An 18,833-nucleotide genomic window follows, 5' to 3' on the forward strand; every position below is an offset into this window, starting at 1 on the left:
TATCCCCAGGCTCCCTGGCTGCGGTTGGGGCAGGGGAGGGTTCTTCGTACAGGCGTCCCATGAATCATAACATCTCCGACCTGAAGGCCTTGCTGTCTTCACTCCTTTCTATTTTCATTTGTCATTAGTTAGCATAAAATTCCTACCCCAATACAAAGCTCTGGAGGTTACCACGGTGGGGACGGGGGTCAGGGGACACTAAGCTGCGGCTGTCACTGTTCCCTTCCTGTCGTCCTTGGCAGTGGCCCGAGCTGTGCCCAGGATACCCGCTAGTCACTCCCCACACAGAAACTCTGGGGGCAGCTGGTCTCCTTTCAGCCCTCCATAGCCTTTATCTGCCATCTTGGGGGAGGGAACAATGAAATATTTTCAGAAAAGAAATTACTATCAAGCCGTTCCTTTTCCTTGAACAAATACACCTCTGAATGCTTTTCCACATAACCTACATGCAACAGAAAAAGCCCACTTTATGAGATGTCTATTTCCACACAAATTATTATTTAAATCCTTTCTTTTAAGAAACTTTTCTATACCTTCTCCTATATATCATATTATGCGGAATCATCTCCGTGGGGATGGCAATTTTCCCTTTGTTCTCTTTAGAAATCATTTCTTCTTGCAGTGCACATAAATTTTCCTCAGAATCAAACTAAAACATACCCATAAGAGGGTGTCAAAAAATGTATGCATATTATTAAAAAGACAAAAACGATTTAATTTGTGATCCTCAAGTCACGTTCAACCTTTTCAATTACAGAGGTGCTCAGCTTGCTTTCTATTCATCTTTTGTTATTGATATATATTGAGTATTACCATTTTAACACAGTTTTTTTTTTCCCTTAAAACATGTACACCTATTTTGGCACCCTCTGTATATTTACATTTCCAATAATGCAGTAAAAGATATATGGAGTAATACTCATGGCTTTATTTATAATCTCTAGTTTTTGTTCAAGGCTTTGACAAAAACTGGTATAAGAATCATATTTCCAGAAGCTCATAATGGCTCCAACGCACAATTCATGTAGGTTTAAAATAACACAGTTAAAGGTTTAATATTTGTGTCACACCAATAACTATTCAAGATCCTCCATTTGTTGTTTGTTGAAAGTTAATAAAAATACTTAGTATGAGAATGTAGAACTTGATCAAGGGAATGATGTAGATCTTCGTTCTTCCTTCTTAGTATTTCAAAAGGAAGGAAAGTATTTTCAGGACAGAAAAGTAATTTTAGTCCTGAGTAGCATGCACGCTGGGTGGAGACTCTCCCTTGAGTCTGGGAGGCATAATGTCACCAAGCCTTGGAAGAGAGTTCAAACGTCCAGGAAATGCAAATCTTTCAAATGCTTGGGTCATAAGGAACAGAGGCTGGAGGGAAAATACTATCAGTGGAAGAGAAAGCCCAGAGGAGATGAAAATATGATTATAGGGATGAACTCAATACATCTTCACAAATATTTAGACGAGGGCAGTGAAGAGAGAGACACAGGTGTTCTGTAACTAGAGGGGAACGGTTCCATTCTGAAAGAAAGGGACTGTGGGAAAAGAAACCGATGTGGGAAGGGTATTTGGTTGAATTTAAGATGGCAGCAGGATATTTAGGTGGTTGGAAATGGAAGATTTGAGTTCAGGAGAGAGTGAGAGGTGTACCTTTGGGTGTCAATCACATATTGCTAGCTGTTGAGGCCATGATGTCAGAGAGAATTGCAAAGTGAGAGCATGTAGGAAGAAAAGAGAAGGAAAAATCTTTGCTAAATAGAGATTTGGAGAATGCATGGATAAATATAAGTCAGTAAAGAAAAATTCAGAGAGGTGGGAGAAGAATTAGAACCCAGTCATGGAGCAAAGAAAAATCAGGGCTTCGTGAGAAAGGATGGTCCATGGGTGGATGCTGAAAGAGGATGGGCACATCCTCTCTTCAGAACTGATCGGATTCTGGTCCCCCACCCCACCAGCCCTCACTTGCTTCAGTCACCAGTGATATGGCAACAAACACCGACATTGTTCATGAGCAACAAAACTAAGTTTCACTTAGTTCTTCTCTTTTCTCAACACAAAATAAGGAAAATTTCTCTACGACCGGCACGCTGTATAATTTGGTCTGCTTTGTTCTAATGAAATCACACAGGCAGCTCTGTCTGTCATCCCTTTAGCACTGAAATGGTGCAATGTACAATTAGTGAAGTGACTCATAAGTGAAGATGCACAAAATTAGTGGATTTCTCTTTAATTATTAGTTTACGTTTATCGAGAATTGTAATTTGACAAGTCCTGGGGATGTTATGGGAAATTCATTGACCTTTAGTAGAGAAACAATCAGAGAGTTAAAGAAATAGGAAAAGAAGACATGGAGATGTCTTCATGATGAGATGACCCATCTCATGTCCTGACCCTAACTACATCAAGGCTTAAGAAAACTGATCACCATAGCACCCACGCTTGCCAATGGGACCAGCGGTTCCCAGGTCTGGACCACCTGGGGACAGACATGCAGTCTCAGCAATTTGCCAAATGGCATTTCGCTGACTCTGACCCCACTCCTACTTGTGGATGGTCTAATTCTTCTCCAGAGTGAGTTCCACTTGGTCACTTATGTGCAAACGTGCAGGGCTATCTCATGCAGGGTCATCTGCCTGCACCCTGGAGATCACCAATGGGGCCCAGGGCACTGACATCTCAAAATTGTGCCAAAGTCCTGTGAAACATTTGAATCTTCAACAAAGTGGCCAAGAATAAGGCTTGGAAACTGAATAACGAAGCTTTGCATCTTAAGGCCCCATAGGTGTTCATAAAACAGTGCTTTTAGATTTTCATTTTTAATCTCTCTCCTCTTCCTAAATTTAATAAAAGACATGAACATAAATATCCCAGAAGCTTAATGAACTCTAAGAACGATTTTTTTTTATTTTTGAGGCAGAGTCTCACTCTGTCACCCTGGGTAAAGTGCTGTGGTATCATCGCTCACAGCAACCTCAAACTCTTGGGTTTAAGCCATCCTTCTGCCTCAGCCTCCCAAGCAGCTGTGACTACAGGCACCCACCACTATACCCAGCTAGTTTTTTTTTTTTTTCTATTCAGTAGAGACGAGGTCTCACTCTTGCTCAGTCTTGAACTCTTGAGCTCAAGCAACCCACCTGCACTGGCCTCTCAGAGTGCTAGGATTACAAGTGTGAGCCACAGTGCTTGGCCCCAGGAATCCTGTCTTATTGTGTTTTATAGCTCCTGTGCCCAGCACACAGAGGGCACTCTCAATATGTAAATAAATAGAAGCTGGATGGGCAGATAAATGGAAGGTGAACTTTGGAGTCAGACACACAAGGGTTCAAACTCCAGCTCAGTCACTTGCTAGCTTTTTGACATTAGGCAACTTAATTAAAATTGTTAGTCTCCTCATGTATAAAAGAGACAATAATACCCTAATAACATGTGACTACAAGAATTAAAAGAGATAATGGCTGAGCACACTGCCTGACCTGGAGGAATTGCTCCTTAATACATTTTCCCTCCCTCCGCAGTAGACAGCATGCCTGCTACTTGCTTATATCCTCTGTAGAGTCCAGCAAAGTCCTGGACATATGAGAGAAACGCAGTCAATACTCACTGAATTAAACTGGAGGAACAGGAGGAAACTGTCATAGCTATGGCTTCTGTTCTGGACACTTATCTAGCATTGCTTTCACTGTGCTCATTTATTTTTTTCTTGAAATTAGTATGCCCTTTCAAATTTTCTTCTTTAAAATCATCTTCTGGCCAGGCATGGTGGCCACAGTGTAATCCTAACACTCTGGGATGCAAAGGCAGGTGGATCACCTGAGCTCAGGAGTCTGAGACCAGCCTGAGCAAGGGTGAGACCCCATCTCTACTAAAAATAGAAAAATCAGATGGGCGTTGTGGTGGGCACCTGCAGTCCCAGTTACTTGGGAGGCTGAGGCTAGAGAGTCACTTGAACCCAAGAGTTTGAGGTTGTTGTGAGCTATGATGATGTCATGGCACTTTACCCAAGGCAACAGGGTGAAACCCTGTGTCACAGCCCACCGCTGCTACCACTTGCCCAGAGCCCAGGACTGGCCAGGTTTGGGGCCTGGCTAAACTATGTTCCAGATGCAGACTGCTAATCTACCTTGCTCAGGAACAATTTCTCTTGTTCCTGAGGGCTGAGGGCTATCTACTTTAGCAGGAGAGAGAGAGCCTTAGAGAGAGTAAAGCAGTCTTTTTAGAAAAATAGATCTTAGTCTTTAACAGAGTTTAGTAATCTTCAGCAGATAGACTCTGTGCTGGCGTTCTGCATCAGGAGAGGAAACAGAGTCAGGGTAAGCAGGTCCGTGATACCTCCAGCCTAATATAAGGCTGATCTCGTGCGGCTCAACACCACAGGTGTAGGGACTGCCAATTCACCAATGCTCCCACCTCATGAGCTCTCATGCTTGTTAGGAGAGCTAAATCCCTCTCCATGCCCTTTCCACCAAGGTGTTCCATTACTGAGCTATACAGGTATTTCTTATAACTCTCACTCCTCCTAGCCATAGGCTATACGGGCTGCTACACTCTCTTTCTTTTTTAAAAAAAATCATTGCCGATCTCAGTGGTTCACGCCTATAACCATACCATTCTGGGAGGCTGAGGCAGGTGGATTGCCTGAGCTTAGGAGTTTGAGACCAGCCTGAGCAAGAGCAAGACCCCATCTCTACTAATAGAAAAACTAGCCAGGTGCTGTGGTGGGCGCCTGCAGTTCCAGCTACTGGAGAGGCTGATGCTACAGGATCATTTGAACCCAAGAGTCTGAGGTTGCTGTGAGCTATGATGCCATGGCACTGTACCCAGGGCAACAGAGTGTGACTCTGTCCTAATTAGTTAAAAAAAAAAAAAAAAGTCTATGGCCATACCACACTGAATGTGCCTGATCTTGTCCGATCTCAGAAGCTAAGCAGGGTCGGGCCTGACTAGTACTAGGATGGGAAAAAAAAATCATGGACAGTCACAGTGGCTCATGTCTGTAATCCTAGCACTCTGGGAGGCTGAGGCAGGTAGATTGCGTGAACTCAGGAGTTTGAGCCCAGCCTGAGCAAGAGCAAGATCTGTCTCTACTAAAAATAGAAAAACTAGCTGGGCATTGTGGCATATACCCGTAGTCTCGGCTACTTGGGAGGCTGAGGCAAGAGGATCACTTGAACCCAAGAGTTTGAGGTTGCTGTGAGCTGTGATGACAACATGGCACTCTATTCAGGGCAACAGAGTGAGACTTTGTCTTAAAAAAAAAATCATCTTCTTTTAGAAAAGGATTTAAGTCGCCATTTATACGATAGTACCATCATTAGAAAGCTAATGCAAAAATAGATGTGGTCAGAATTGGAGTGGAATGACATGGGCAGAGGCAAAAGGAGAGGTAAAGAACGAATTCTCTCAAAAGAAAGGGGAAGTTACTTAAAGAAAAAGAAATACTTGTCTGCTCTGGTTCTTTTGTGCCCCTCAGATGGAGTCCCCAGTCTTCTTGGCCATGCTCTGTGACCCCCAAAGAAGTCTCTGCACGCTGCAGTGTCGGGGCCCTGCTCAGAGGCTTCTGTCTGGGATCAGCTGAGAACAGGCACGGGCAGGAGACGGGCAGAGGGAGGAGAGAGGGGTCGTGGCCTCTCTCATAGGCTCCTTATTTTCTCCCTCACTGCTGCCTCCCTGAAGCCCACGACTCCTGAAGAGCAACCCCTGCTCCAAGGCTGTGGCTCTCGCCACCTCTTGAATACCTGGTAGCATGGATTTCAGGTTATTTATTAATTCCTCTTCTGGATACAGCACAGATAGAGTAAGGAAGTGCTGAGGGATCTCTTTGTTCCCCATACTAAGTGGCTTGCGCATAGTAGGTGATCAATAAAATGTTGTCTAGGGCGTCTCACTTCTATTACACTAGAAACGCTACCTTTCTTCCGTTTCCTTCCAAATAGGAGATATTTGACGGGAACTTACATAGCTTGGTGTATAACTCGTGACTTCTCCAGAAGATATTCGGAAATCTGTGCTCCCACCACAGCTCCAGAAGAAGTAAATTTCATTTCTAAGTATTTTCCAAATCGGCTGGAATTGTCATTTATAATAGTGCAGGCGTTGCCGAAGGCTTCTACCAAATTATTCACCTGTAAAATCTTCTCTTGCAGGGTTCTGTTACTCGCCTAGAGAGAAAAATGTCAAGATGTAAAAAAAAAAAACGTTAAAAAATTTAATTTTGGAAAGAATAAAATATCTCTTCTTCAGGAAAACACTTTATGTAGATATGAATGAAGGAGACCGTGTTCTTGGGATATTGCCAGATGTTACAACCTGATGGAACTTTTGCCCGCTCCTGTATGTACATTCACTCACTTGCTTTCTTTAAAGGTGGTGAAGAGGTATTCTATACTTTTCTATTCAAATATACTTCTGTTTGTCGCCTAATTTACAAATACAAATTGTAAGATGTCTAAGCAGACTGAGGTCCACATGTCATGTTGTTATTCCTCCTCTGCCTGCCTGGGCCCAGAAACACTTTCTTTGCTTCCACAGACCCTGTTAACCCTGAAACTAAGAGAGTAAAGATAAATCATAAATTCAAAAAGCAGAGGAAAGGGGAATAATGGGGAAAAGTGCAGCATGGAGGTATGCAGGGACAAGTAGAACCTAGGTCAAGGCCAGTCACAGGGACTATCCCTCGTTTTCCTTCCCTCTCTTTCTCTCTCTCTCTCTTTTTTTTTTATTAATTCATAGCTGTGTACATTAATGCAATCATGGAGTATAATGTGCTGGTTTTATACACAATTTGAAATATTTTCATCTAACTGGTTAGCATAGCCTTCATGGCATTTTCTTAGTCACTGTGTTAAGACATTTATATTCTACACTTGGTAAATTTCACATGTACCCTTGTAAGATGCACCGTAGGTGTGGTCCCACCAATTACCCTCCCTCCACCCATCTTCCCCCCTTCCCTCCCCTCCCTCTCCCCTTTCCCCTTCTTCCTGGGCTATAATTGGGTTATAAGCTTTCATAAGAAAGCTATAAATTGGTTTCACAGTAGGGCTGAGTACATTGGATACTTTTTCTTCCATTTGTGAGGTACTTTGCTAAGAAGAATATGTTCCAGCTCCATCCATGTAAACATGTAAGAGGTAAAATCTCCATCTTTCTTTAAGGCTGCATAATATTCCATGGGTCTGTGTACCCCATGGAATATTATGCAGCCTTTTTTCTCTCTCTTAATGCTCCTCCCCTCAAACAAGTTTCACTCTTCTTCTATATTGCTTTAGTTGAAATTCTACTGAGTGGAAATTTATTTGAGTTAATAGCTCAAGAGAAAAGCATTCAGACCCTCCCCCCTTCCAGAGGTTTAGGGTGGCAGAAATTAGCTCAAGTAGATCTTTTCAGCGTAATACCTTAATACCTCACCTGAGATCGGCGATGTTCAAGGGATAGAAATTTTATAAGCTGAGAGAGGGAAGTAGTAGCTATTTTTGGAACACAGGTTACATTAGAATTTGAGTGGGCCAGAATGGGCATTCAAAGTAAAACTTAAAGGCTAGGTGAGGACTTTGTGTATCTTATAAAAGGCTATAAAGGATGAGAGAAGAAAGTAGTGATTGGGCGACAAACTTGGCTCTTATAAAATGTTGTTTTGTGCTAGCTCTAAACCCCTGAAATTGGTGAGATAAAAATCTTCATCCACCTCCATTAAGTAGCAGTGACCTGCTAAGGTTTGGAGGCCTACATATTGCAAAGGTAAATTCTATCCACCCAACATCCCATTTTTTTGTATCTGGTAAATCCTTATCAAGGATGTAAGAAAAAAACAAGATAAGACCTGGTAAGGGTAGGAATTTGAATATCCATCTATCTATCTCCCATTAACATTACATTTTTAGACTGAAAACAAGAGAAAGAGATTAGATGAACACGTTGGCTGACACCTGCAAACCAACATTGATGAGACACTCTTGTCAGCCCACAAATCAAGGCAGATTAGCACAGGCCTTTGAGTAAATTAACCCATGTGTCCAGCTCTTCCATGCGGTGACAGTACGGTGTGTTTCACTGTCCCCCTTCCTGCCCCATATTGCATTTTATTTCCTTGTCATTAAAACCATCCAGAATGCTACTTATCCAAGAAGGGGGGAGGGAGGCTGATGAGTTGGGTGAGGGGGTGAGGAAGGGGCTGTGGTGAGAGCCTCAGGGTAGCACCCCATCTTTCTGGTCTCTGTTGGCTTTTCCAGTCCTGAGGGGGTCACAGGTCTGGTGGTCTGGTGCGTAGAGATTATATTCATCCCGAGCAAACCATGTCTCTATTTCATACAACACACTGGACATAGAATATTGAAGTCAGTCCGTTAATTTTTAAGGCAAACATGGAATTTCTCCTATTCATCACTGCAAAAATGGATTAGAAATGACACTGGCAAGATGGCCTACTACACATTCCCAGTGCCCCAAGCCCACCAAACCCCCACAACCCTCCCAAACAACAAATAAACAAGGACATGTAAATAACTAAAGGAGCACTGCGGAGCTACGAGCAATGGTGCTGAGCAAACAGGATTTCCACACGCCAAAGAATGAAATTGGCATCAAGGATAGAGAAAATATAACTTAACCTTTCCAAGCACCGTCAGCTGCTGGACTAAAAGATGAGCACTTTCAGTCTTTCCAGCTCCACTTTCTCCAGAAATGACAATGCACTGCCGAGAGAAAAGGAAGCGGTGAGCAAACTGAGTCCTCACGGAATTCAGCTGACACATTAAGACACTAAGAGGGAAATTTTTGACAATGCCAGACTGTCCTTACCTGATCCGAGTTGTATGTTATCATGGACTGAAATCCTAAGTCGGCCATTGCAAAAATGTGAGGAGGGTGAGCAGTTCTCTTTGCTCCCATATAGAGTTTGGAATGCTAAAGGTTAAAAAGGATATATTCTGTAGGGGTTGTCATTTTCGTTCTTATTTAAACCCTGGATTATTTACAGACACAGCTCCAATTTTTAAAAATAAAACAGAAAATAAAAATACTCTGTCATACCCCTGAAGCGTTATTGGGCGCACGTTACACACACCCCCAATACAGACACGCAGAAATCATGCACAGTTATGAAAAAGAAAAGGCTTATATAAAACAGCCCCAAAATACAGGACAGAAAATGATATTTCACATCACTCTGGTGGTGGCCTTTAAAAGATTCTACATACCATTTCCAACTTCAGGTTTCAACATACTGTCATTTATTTAAATAAAAGGACACTTTATAAATAAGACAATGAAGTGCCATTTTGCTGACTACTCTTTGGGTATAATGTCTGAAAGATGACCACCACTTTTTCCTTTTTACATCATTTAACGTAACTGTTGTCCAAGATCATGTAGTTAATTGATAACAGAACTGCACTAAAATGCAGATCTTCTGAAACACAGGTCAAGGTTAACAAATTGACTACTATTCCTGTACAGTTTAGGATGGTAGAGGGTTACAGAGATAAATACTTTTCACATATAAAGACACCTATCACGCACAGTATCAAATAATTTGGTAGAGTATACACATAGTTGGAAGATGGGTCCAATTAAAAATGAAAAACAGCCTAGTTTTGTCCCAGAAAATGATTTGATATTTAAACCAGTAAGGGTTGAATAATTGATAGTGATACAGGCATACTCATAAAACATATAGCGCTATCTTAATGAAGCTAGTCAATATGTCAAAAGGAATTTTTCAACTCATAATGACAATTTTTATAGCCATTAAGTATGTATTACCTATGTAATCAATGCAGTTATACTTTTGACTCTTCCAGACATTAAGTACATACTTTTAAAGTCACCTGTTCGGTGACATGTGTGTAGGACAGTTAGCAGCAGCTGCATGCAATTGGCATTCTGTCACGTACTTTTGGAAAACAAAAAACCACAAACTATACTCAGATTGGCTTCATCTTCTGTTTCCCTTCTCCGTGTTTTAACAATAATCATGTAACTTTATCTAAAATGATCAATACATTTTTTATTGGAGTTCATTTAAGTCGAACATCTGACTGTATAATTATTGGCCCAGAGTAAGAGAATGCACAGCACGCCACGTACCTTTGTAGAATAAAGACCCAGGCTCTGGAAAGGGTTAAGGGCAATGAGTATATCTCCCACATAGATGTAGATCTCATCTCGGGAATAACACTTCTCAAGCTGCTCTGAGACTGTGTTCTGTCATAAAAGGAAATAATTTCTTTTTTCTTAAAAGTTGTTTGTAGTCGGGGAGAGGGAGGGGAAGGGGAAGGATGGATGGAGGGAGAGTAATTGGTGGGACCACACCTACGGTGCATCTTACAAGGGTACATGTGAAATTTGCTAAATGTAGAATATAAATGTCTTCACACAATAACTAAGAAAATGCCGTGAAGGCTATGTTAACCAGTTAGATGAAAATATTTCAAATTGTATATAAAACCAGCACATTGTACCCCATGATTGCATTAATGTACACAGCTATGATTTAATAAAAAAAACGTTGTTTGTGGTCAACTCCAACTTAAAAAGTAAACAACAATAAACATCTGGATGCTAGACCAAGGATTTGAAAGAAACAGGCATACGGATGATAAGAAATACAGCATCAGATCTGCAGCTATCTGTCCACTTGATAGGCGTTTTCTTTGGCTTTGAGAGCTGCAGAAGAATGTCATTGTTACTCGCACTTTTTGAAGAACATGTTATATATTAGAGCGATTTTATGCGCGCGCACACACACATACACAATGCTTTCATGGAAATAGATGAATGCGGTATATCAAGTGAAGAGAAAAGGCAAGAGAAGATAAAGTGAATGTGAACATGATTTTATTCTAAATCAAGATAATTTAATGATTCAGTGGCTTTGTGGACTGTCCCCACCATTATTATTATTAAAGTATTTGGGTTCTTCAAGACAGAGTGAAAAAGCCAGAAAAGGAACTTTCGAAGTTGATAAATCACATCAGCACATGAATCAATTTTGACGGTGTCACAAATCATCATTTGTAGTACATAAAACAAAAGAGGAGAAAAAGATCTTTGGCCGAAAAAGAAGCAAAAAAATAAAGCACAGATGACAGAAAGAAACAAACAAACAAACTCGTGTTTAAGATATTAATGTATTGGTCAGTAACACAAAAGCTTCTTCATAATCCACAAGCCTAAAAACTCCTGTGGTTGGAAAATTTGATGCGTAAGGATTCAGAAAGCTGCCTGCAATCTCTGACTTGCAAACACTATTTCATTTCAAGATGTTTGATGGTCCTGAGAGAGATTATTTTGGGAAAGTACTTGAGTTGTTTTTGCAACCCTAAATTTACCAAACGACTACTTCTGTTCAGTGCATGTCTTTTGGTTTACTGCTTTTCTGAGTAAAATGCTCAGGCATGTATCAGAAGTATGAAAAATAAAAAGTCAGAGGCAGGACAGATGTCCCAACCTTTTACTGAAGAGAGGCCATGTATTTCTCTAATGATCTGATTGTCTGGAATAAAGAGGGATGAGGGGAAATGTGACTGAAACTATAATTTAATGGCTTGGATTTGAAACTTCATAAGAAATGTTTCCAAGGTAATTGGAATAAGGTTTTCTACCCAGGATTCAATAGCCCTGAAAGGTAAACTGTGAAAGCAGGGGTATTGTGTCCGCATCAGGAGGACCATGGTACCAGATAGGCTCTTGAGGAAACACAGAGGCTCCTGGGTGCTGCCACTGAGAGCTAGTGCAGAACAGGAAAAGGGGAGACACCTCATGGTGATTGTAGGAGGCAGACTGTTTTCTGAACATAGTCCATCACACCTATAAGACTACCAGAAATAATTAAGGACAAAAAGATGTTACCTAGGCTTGGCACCTGTAGCTCAGCGGCTAGGGTGCCAGCCACATACAACAGAGCTGGTGAGTTCCAATCCAGCCTGGGCCTGCTAAACAATGAAAACTACAACCAAAAAATAGCCAGGCATTATAGCGGGCACCTGTAGTCCCAGCTACTTGGGAGGCTGAGGCAAGAAAATCACTTAAGCCCAAGAGTTGGAGGTTGCTGTGAGCTGAGATGCCACAGCACTCTACCCAGGGCGACATAGTGAAACTCTGTCTCAAACAACAACAACAACAACAAAAAGACATCACCTAACTATTCATGCTGAGAAACTTCACATCTTTGTCAGTTGAGCATCAGAAAAACCCAACAAAAACAACAACAACCCCACAATCATGACAAGAGGCTGGAAAGATCTAGAAATCTGAGTTATATATATTAAAACTGAAGATAAGAGAGATAATTAAAAGGTAAAAGACAAAGAATACAGATGTTATACAAAGAAACCCCTGCCCACATCTTCTATAAATTAAAAAAAAAAATCTAAAATGTCTAAGTTTTATAAACTGAAACTAAATTCTTACCTCATCCAAAACTTCCAGGGTGGCTAAATCATCTACATCCTTCAGGCAGGAAATGAGAGATCTGTTGAAGTTACCTTTCTTGGTGTGGATACGTTCATGTCTGTGGAGAAAAAACCGTTCTGATTTGAGAATTTATTACTGAACATAGTGGAAGTTAAGTTTTTGATACATACAAAGCTAAAAGGCCTCTATGAAGATGTTTAATAAATTCAATGACAACTTGCCAGAAAACGTCCTAATATATTTGAGCTTCTTTGTTTTCTCCTCTCTATTGGAAAAAATGCAACATACAAAATTTACTTGATGGATAATCTGAGAATTCCATCGAGAATCATTTTATGGGCTGTGCGCAGTGGCTCATGCCTGTAATCCTAGCACTCTGGGAGGCCAAGGAGGGTGATTGGTTGAGCTCAGGAGCTTAAGACCAGCCTGAGCAAGAGCAAGACCCCATCTGCACTAAAAATAAACTAGCTAGGTGTTGTTGCAGGCACCTGTAGTTCTAGCTACTCAGGAGGCTGGGGCAAGACGATCACTTGAGCCTAGGAGTTGAAGGTTGCTATGAGCTATATGACACCACCGGACTCTACCCAGGGTAACAGAGTGAGATTCTGTCTCAAAAAAAAGAAAGAAAGAAATAGAATGATGTTATATATAAGAGGCTTGAAAACTTCTAAATTCCTGTGTGATTTAATTAGTTATAAAGTGCCATGCCTGAAGTCTCTGAATTAATTAGATTGTCTGTTTTGTTGGAAATCTGCATACCCCATGGAAGTAGCTTTCGTTGAGGATACTAATGACCTTCATGTTGCTAAATCCAATGATCAATTTTAATTCCTCATTTTACCTAATTACCAGCAGTATTTAATGCCTTATTGAATACATTTGCCTCAGCTACCTGCAAGAATTCTCTTCCTTACCTCATTGGGATCTCCATCCGAGTATCTTGGTCTGCTTCCCCCATGTGTCTGTCACATTTTGGTGTCTCCCAAGCTTCAGTTGTTGAAGCTCTTGTTTTCTCTACTTTTACTCCCTTATTTTATAGCTTTAAATATCACTCATGCCCTGACGCCTGAACTCCAGACTTCTATATCCAGATGCTTATTTGATACTTCACCTGGAGTCTAGTAGGCAGACTTTGCACATCCCAAGCCATGCTCCTAAGTACCCTGGCCCCAAACCAGCTCTACCTGATGATTCCCAGTCTCAGTCAATGGTGGCTCCATTCTTCTGACTGTTCAAGACAGAAACCTTGGAGATTTTATTGCTGTTTCTCTCGCTCTCACACCCCTACTGCCATCTATGTACCTAGGCCATCAGCAAGCACTACCATCAGGTCACATCTAGGGCTAGACACTCATTACCACCCCTCCCATCAACAATACCATCAGGTCACATCTAGGGCTAGACATTTACTCATCACCACCCCCCCATCAGCACTACCATCAGATCACATCTAGGGCTAGATACTTGTTCACCATCCCCCATCAGTGATACCATCGGGCCACATGTAGGGCTAGACACTTATTCACCATTCCCCATCAGTGATACCATCGGGTCACATCGGGTCACTTGTTCACCACCCTTCACCATCCCATTTCTTCTCACTCCTGCATCAGCCTCCCAAGAGGTTTCCCTGCTGCCACCTTACCTTCTGACTCTCCTCTCTACACTGCAGCCAGCATAATCTTTTAAAACATAAGCCAGATGATGTCACTACGCTGCTCAAAGTTCCTCATGTCTTCCCATTATCACTCAAAACAATAACCAAAGACTCAGCATGGCCTACAATGCCCTATGTGATTGGTGTATCTGCCTAGCCTCCAACAATCTCACTATTTCTCTAATTTTCTCTTTCCAATATCCCTTCTACTCCTTTCTTCCACCCACACTGGCTTCCTACTATTTCTCCAACACGTTCAACCTGGTTCTATCTCACACCCTTTGTACTTCTGTTCTGTCTGATGGGAGTGCGTTTTCCCCAGGCTTCTCACCAGCCAGACTAGAAAATGGATGAAGTGAAATTTTATTTATTTATTTATTTACTTCAGTGTAATAAAGTGAAATTTTATGGGGAAGAACAAAGAGAACGTTTAGAGCACTTCCAAAGAGAGCTAGAAGTGGGTCCCTCTCATGAAGGAGCAGAGAGGAGAGAGGCATTGTAAGGAAGCAGGAAGTAGATCCGTGTTATCAGTTTCTTACTGCTGCTGTAACAAATACATCACGACTCTGGTGGCTTAAAATAATAAGCATCTATTCTTACACAATTCTGAAAGCCAGAAGTCCAAAATTAGTTTCATCAGGCTCAAGTCAAGATGTGATTAGCAGGGCTGGTTCTCTAGGGGAGAACCGTTTCCTTGCCCTTTTTCAGCTTCTAGAGTCTGCAGGCATTCTTAGGTCAGGGCTGCATGACTTTCCATCCTCACGGAGTTTCCTCCCTCTGACCTTCTTGTCTCCTTATTAAGACCCTTAGGATTACATTAAGGGCCCATCCGCCAGACCCAGGATAATTTCCCCATCTCTAGATCCTTGACTTAATGGCATCTGTTCTATCCCTTTGTGATAATTTATTATACCTGGTATCACGTTGGTCTTCTCATAGATATGTAAGCTCTATGAAAAATAGGTCTTAGTTTTTTTTCACTGACTGATATACACCATACTCCTAGATCAGATCGCAAACAGTGGGTGCTCAAAATAAATTTCATGGGTAAAGCAGCGAATATTTTGCTTTCACTAAATGTTCATCTACTGTGGGACCAAAGCTCTGCCTCCTGTCTGATCAGTTATAAATAAGTTTATAACTCATTTACTCTGGTTATAAACAATGGAAATATTCAAAGAGGTAGGACCTATGTTTCAAGGTAAGTTTACTTTTTGAACATTTTCCTTTTGCCTTCATTTTAAAGAAATGGTTTCCATTCTTGTTACTTTATGACATGTTTACTTTCTGTAAGACTTGAAGAAATCCAAGTCAGAATCCTTCTATAAGATTTTTGTCCTTGTGAAAAGTACAGCTTGTTAATCAGATTTATTTCTCATTTACTCTGTAATACCAGAGAGACATAGCTTCAGACTATAAATATTTTCTTTCTGTGTTGTCAAAGGTCACACGTACCCTTAGGGGTGGTTATTATTGCTACACTCATATTTCAGTTCTACACACTAAAAAAAGAAACAACTATTGCTGCCTGATGTTAAATTTTTATCCTTCCTATTTAGTTGTACTATTGTAATGGAACAGCTTTATTTGCTTTTACTTTGGTTAAAAATACTCTTGTTAAATATCAAGCTCTATCACCTAAGGCGATTCAGGAGCCACTGGGGTAGAATAGCAATCCTTTGTTAAACATCAGCCTATCGATGGTTTTGTATTAGTTTGCTTATCCACCTTTAAATTCCAGTAACAAAGATAGCTGGGTATACTTGGAAGATGAGTGTTTATTTATCTGCAGTTTGACCCTCCCGGCCAAGTATTTAGTTTTGAAATGACTGAAGAGAAGGGAGCACCCACCAGCCTGGCGCGTCCTATCACAGATCAACTCTGGCAATAATTGGAGTGAAAGATGTCATAGTCACCTGGCCCTGAAGAAGTTTTAATTGCCCTCTTTATTCCTAAAGCCTTTCTTCTTTCACACACTCTTCTTTAAAGATGTGCTTTAATCCGGAAGTACAGGTAGATACATATTTATAAAACTTGTAGCAATGTTGGAAGGAAGCATGAGGTTAGAAAAGCAATCTGTGGAAGTAGATGAAAAATTTGTTCACTATGTTAGCTATATAACTATGTCCTTAATTTATTCAAAATCTCTGGTAGTTTTCATACTACAAAATTTTCTGTGTGGACACTGAAACATATGAAATAAATGAAATCTATGAGATTTTATATATAATTTGCACATTCCTCTATGATTCTCTGTAATGTTGTTATTGCCACATTTAAAATCAGTTCTTAGTTTCTCTTTTTTCTAATGCTTCTTGCCCATTCATTACCATAATCAAGACTCCATACTCTAGGGCAGCAGTCCCCCCAGTTTTTGACACCGGGGACTATTTCATGGAAAACAATCTTTTCATGGAATGGGGGTGCGGTGGGGGTTGGTATTGAGATGGTTCAAGTGAATTTTATCTCCATTTCAGATCATCAGGCATTATATTCTCATAAGGAGCATGTAATCTAGATCCCTTACATGCACAGTTTATAGTAGTTTGTGCTCCTTTGAGAATCTAATGCTGAAACTGATCTGACAGGAGGCAGAGCTTAGGTGGTGATGCCAGGTGTGGGAGCGGCTGTAGATACAGAGGAAGCTTTGCTCACTTGCAGCAGCTGCACAGCCTAGTTCCTAACAGGCCACAGACCTCTACCAGCCCATGGCCCAGGGATTGAAGACTGTTACACAGTGTTTCCTGTAAAGGCCCAGATAAAAAAGATTTTCAACTTGGTAGCCTATACGACCTACATTACAATTACTCAACCCTATTATTGTGGTGTGAAAACAACCATGGATAATACATGAATAAGCATATCAGTGTTCTAATAAAACTTCATTTATAAAAAGAAGTGGCGAGCCAGATTTAGTTTGTGAGTCAGTTCCCTGACCCTGAGATAGTTAAAAAAAAATTGGAGACAAGAAAAGAGTCTGGAGGGGAGCAATGGCAAACATCATCAATGATCTGTGGTTCATAAGATTGGCAATCCTTTTTAAAATGTGCATCTTTTTCAATTTAAAAATTTGATTTTTAAATTTTTTTATTTAATTAAAAATTAACAAAATAATTTGGATGAGGTTAGAAAAGTGATCTATGCAAGTGGATGAAAAATTTGTTCATCTACGTAGTTTTGAAATGACAGAAGAGAAGGGAGCACCCACCAGCCTGGTGAGTCCTGTCACAGATCACCTCTGGCAATGACTGGGGTGACTGATGTCAAGATTGATGCATACTTTATAACTGGAAGAGAGAAACTATTTAAAAAATTGTACCATGAAATGCCTAGTATTACATTAACAACTTACAAGCCAGTAGCAGAATAGGTTAGTATTTTTCCATATGGTCACCCACTTACATGCGTCAAATAACCCATCTGATGTGTTGGTAGAAGGGTATGAGAATCAACTTAAAAAATGGAGTCTTTCCCCCAGTCACTTATAATTTCATCTCAGAAAAATATTAAATTCTTTCTGACCTCCAATTTTCAGTGTTTTCCAACATTACAAGCTTCTCTGACCACCATCTTTGAGGTTTTTGATATAGTTATAAAGAATATGAAATGATGTCTAAGGGACTTGTTAAGTTTTCCATTAATGCTCCAGTTATTTTCTTGTATATAGATAATCTCCAGAAATTGTACCAAAAAACTGGGGAGCCTTTGGGGAGAGACATTGGTGGGAAGATGACTTTTTTACTGACTACCCTTTTGAACTACTTCAATATGCCTGGATTACCTATTCAAGCATTAGAGGAAAAGCTATGTCACACTCTGGTATAAATTTTGAACTATAACTTAGAAATAAAACATACATGAAAAAGCAATATATGATCTTTATTTATGACTTGGACAATTGACACAAACTCATTTATTAAGAGGAATAACTTTATGAAATTTATTAACAAATGTTAAGCAACATCTGCCCTATGAGAATCCCTTTGGGGTGGTCCTGGGCTAGGTGAAATTGTGTTTGTGTGCTCTTGAAAAGAAATCAGCAGTCTGGAAGCTGAAGAAAAAATTGCACACTGGGAAATTTTGTGTGTTTATGCTGTAAATATGACTTCTCTGTGCTGTGTATTACTTAGGTAGAGTGACCTGTTTTATAGATGTTGAAATAAATGTGACATCTGTGTTTGTAGGAATATGTGATGGTTATTCCCCATCTGCCAAGAATTCCTAAAATCTTTCTTCTTTCCAGTCTTAGCTTAGAGACAAGTAAAATATCAGAGAAGAGATATAGTTTCTGTAAGTAGAATTTTTTTGCAAAGATGGAGTAGCACAGATCTCTGCGTACATAGAACCATGAATCACAGCAGGTAACTGTAGGACAAATATTGTCACAGAAAAACAATCTGGTTAATGGCTGGGGTGGTGTAGTTTACCTTTTTCTAGAAACCTCAATATTCCATGATGTGCTACTGGAGTATGTGTGATTATATCTTTATGATAGTTTTTTCCCCAAGTATAAAAGTAATATACATTCAGTGTAAAAAAAACAAAAAACCTTGAATACCAAAAGGTATAAGAAGAAAAAAAACACTTAAATTTCATCACCAAAAGATAAGCACTCTAAACATTTTCTTTTATTCCTTTTATTCTTTTTTTGCACACATTTTTAAATTTTTTTATTCTTTAGAAATGTGTTATCTTATTGACTGCGTAGCTTCCTTACCCAAGAGGCCCCTCAGTATCCCCTCTCTGCCTGTGCGAACAGACCTAC

At 40.3% G+C, this 18,833-nt stretch overlaps 1 protein-coding gene across 1 annotated transcript in view; it reads right to left on the bottom strand.

Annotated features, from left to right (window-relative positions):
• Nucleotides 1-18,833, bottom strand: part of MYO3A (myosin IIIA) — a 206,224-nt gene that overhangs the window by 126,167 nt on the left and 61,224 nt on the right. Inside the window, exons 9-13 of the mRNA XM_053572763.1 lie at nt 12,409-12,508; nt 10,084-10,200; nt 8,797-8,901; nt 8,607-8,690; nt 5,956-6,158 (exon numbers count right to left, since the gene is read on the bottom strand). Coding sequence (XP_053428738.1) covers nt 5,956-6,158; nt 8,607-8,690; nt 8,797-8,901; nt 10,084-10,200; nt 12,409-12,508 — 609 coding nt within the window. The remainder of the gene's footprint in view (nt 1-5,955; nt 6,159-8,606; nt 8,691-8,796; nt 8,902-10,083; nt 10,201-12,408; nt 12,509-18,833) is intronic.

This window comes from Nycticebus coucang, chromosome 20, assembly GCF_027406575.1.
Source record: "Nycticebus coucang isolate mNycCou1 chromosome 20, mNycCou1.pri, whole genome shotgun sequence".
Lineage (NCBI taxonomy): Eukaryota > Metazoa > Chordata > Mammalia > Primates > Lorisidae > Nycticebus > Nycticebus coucang.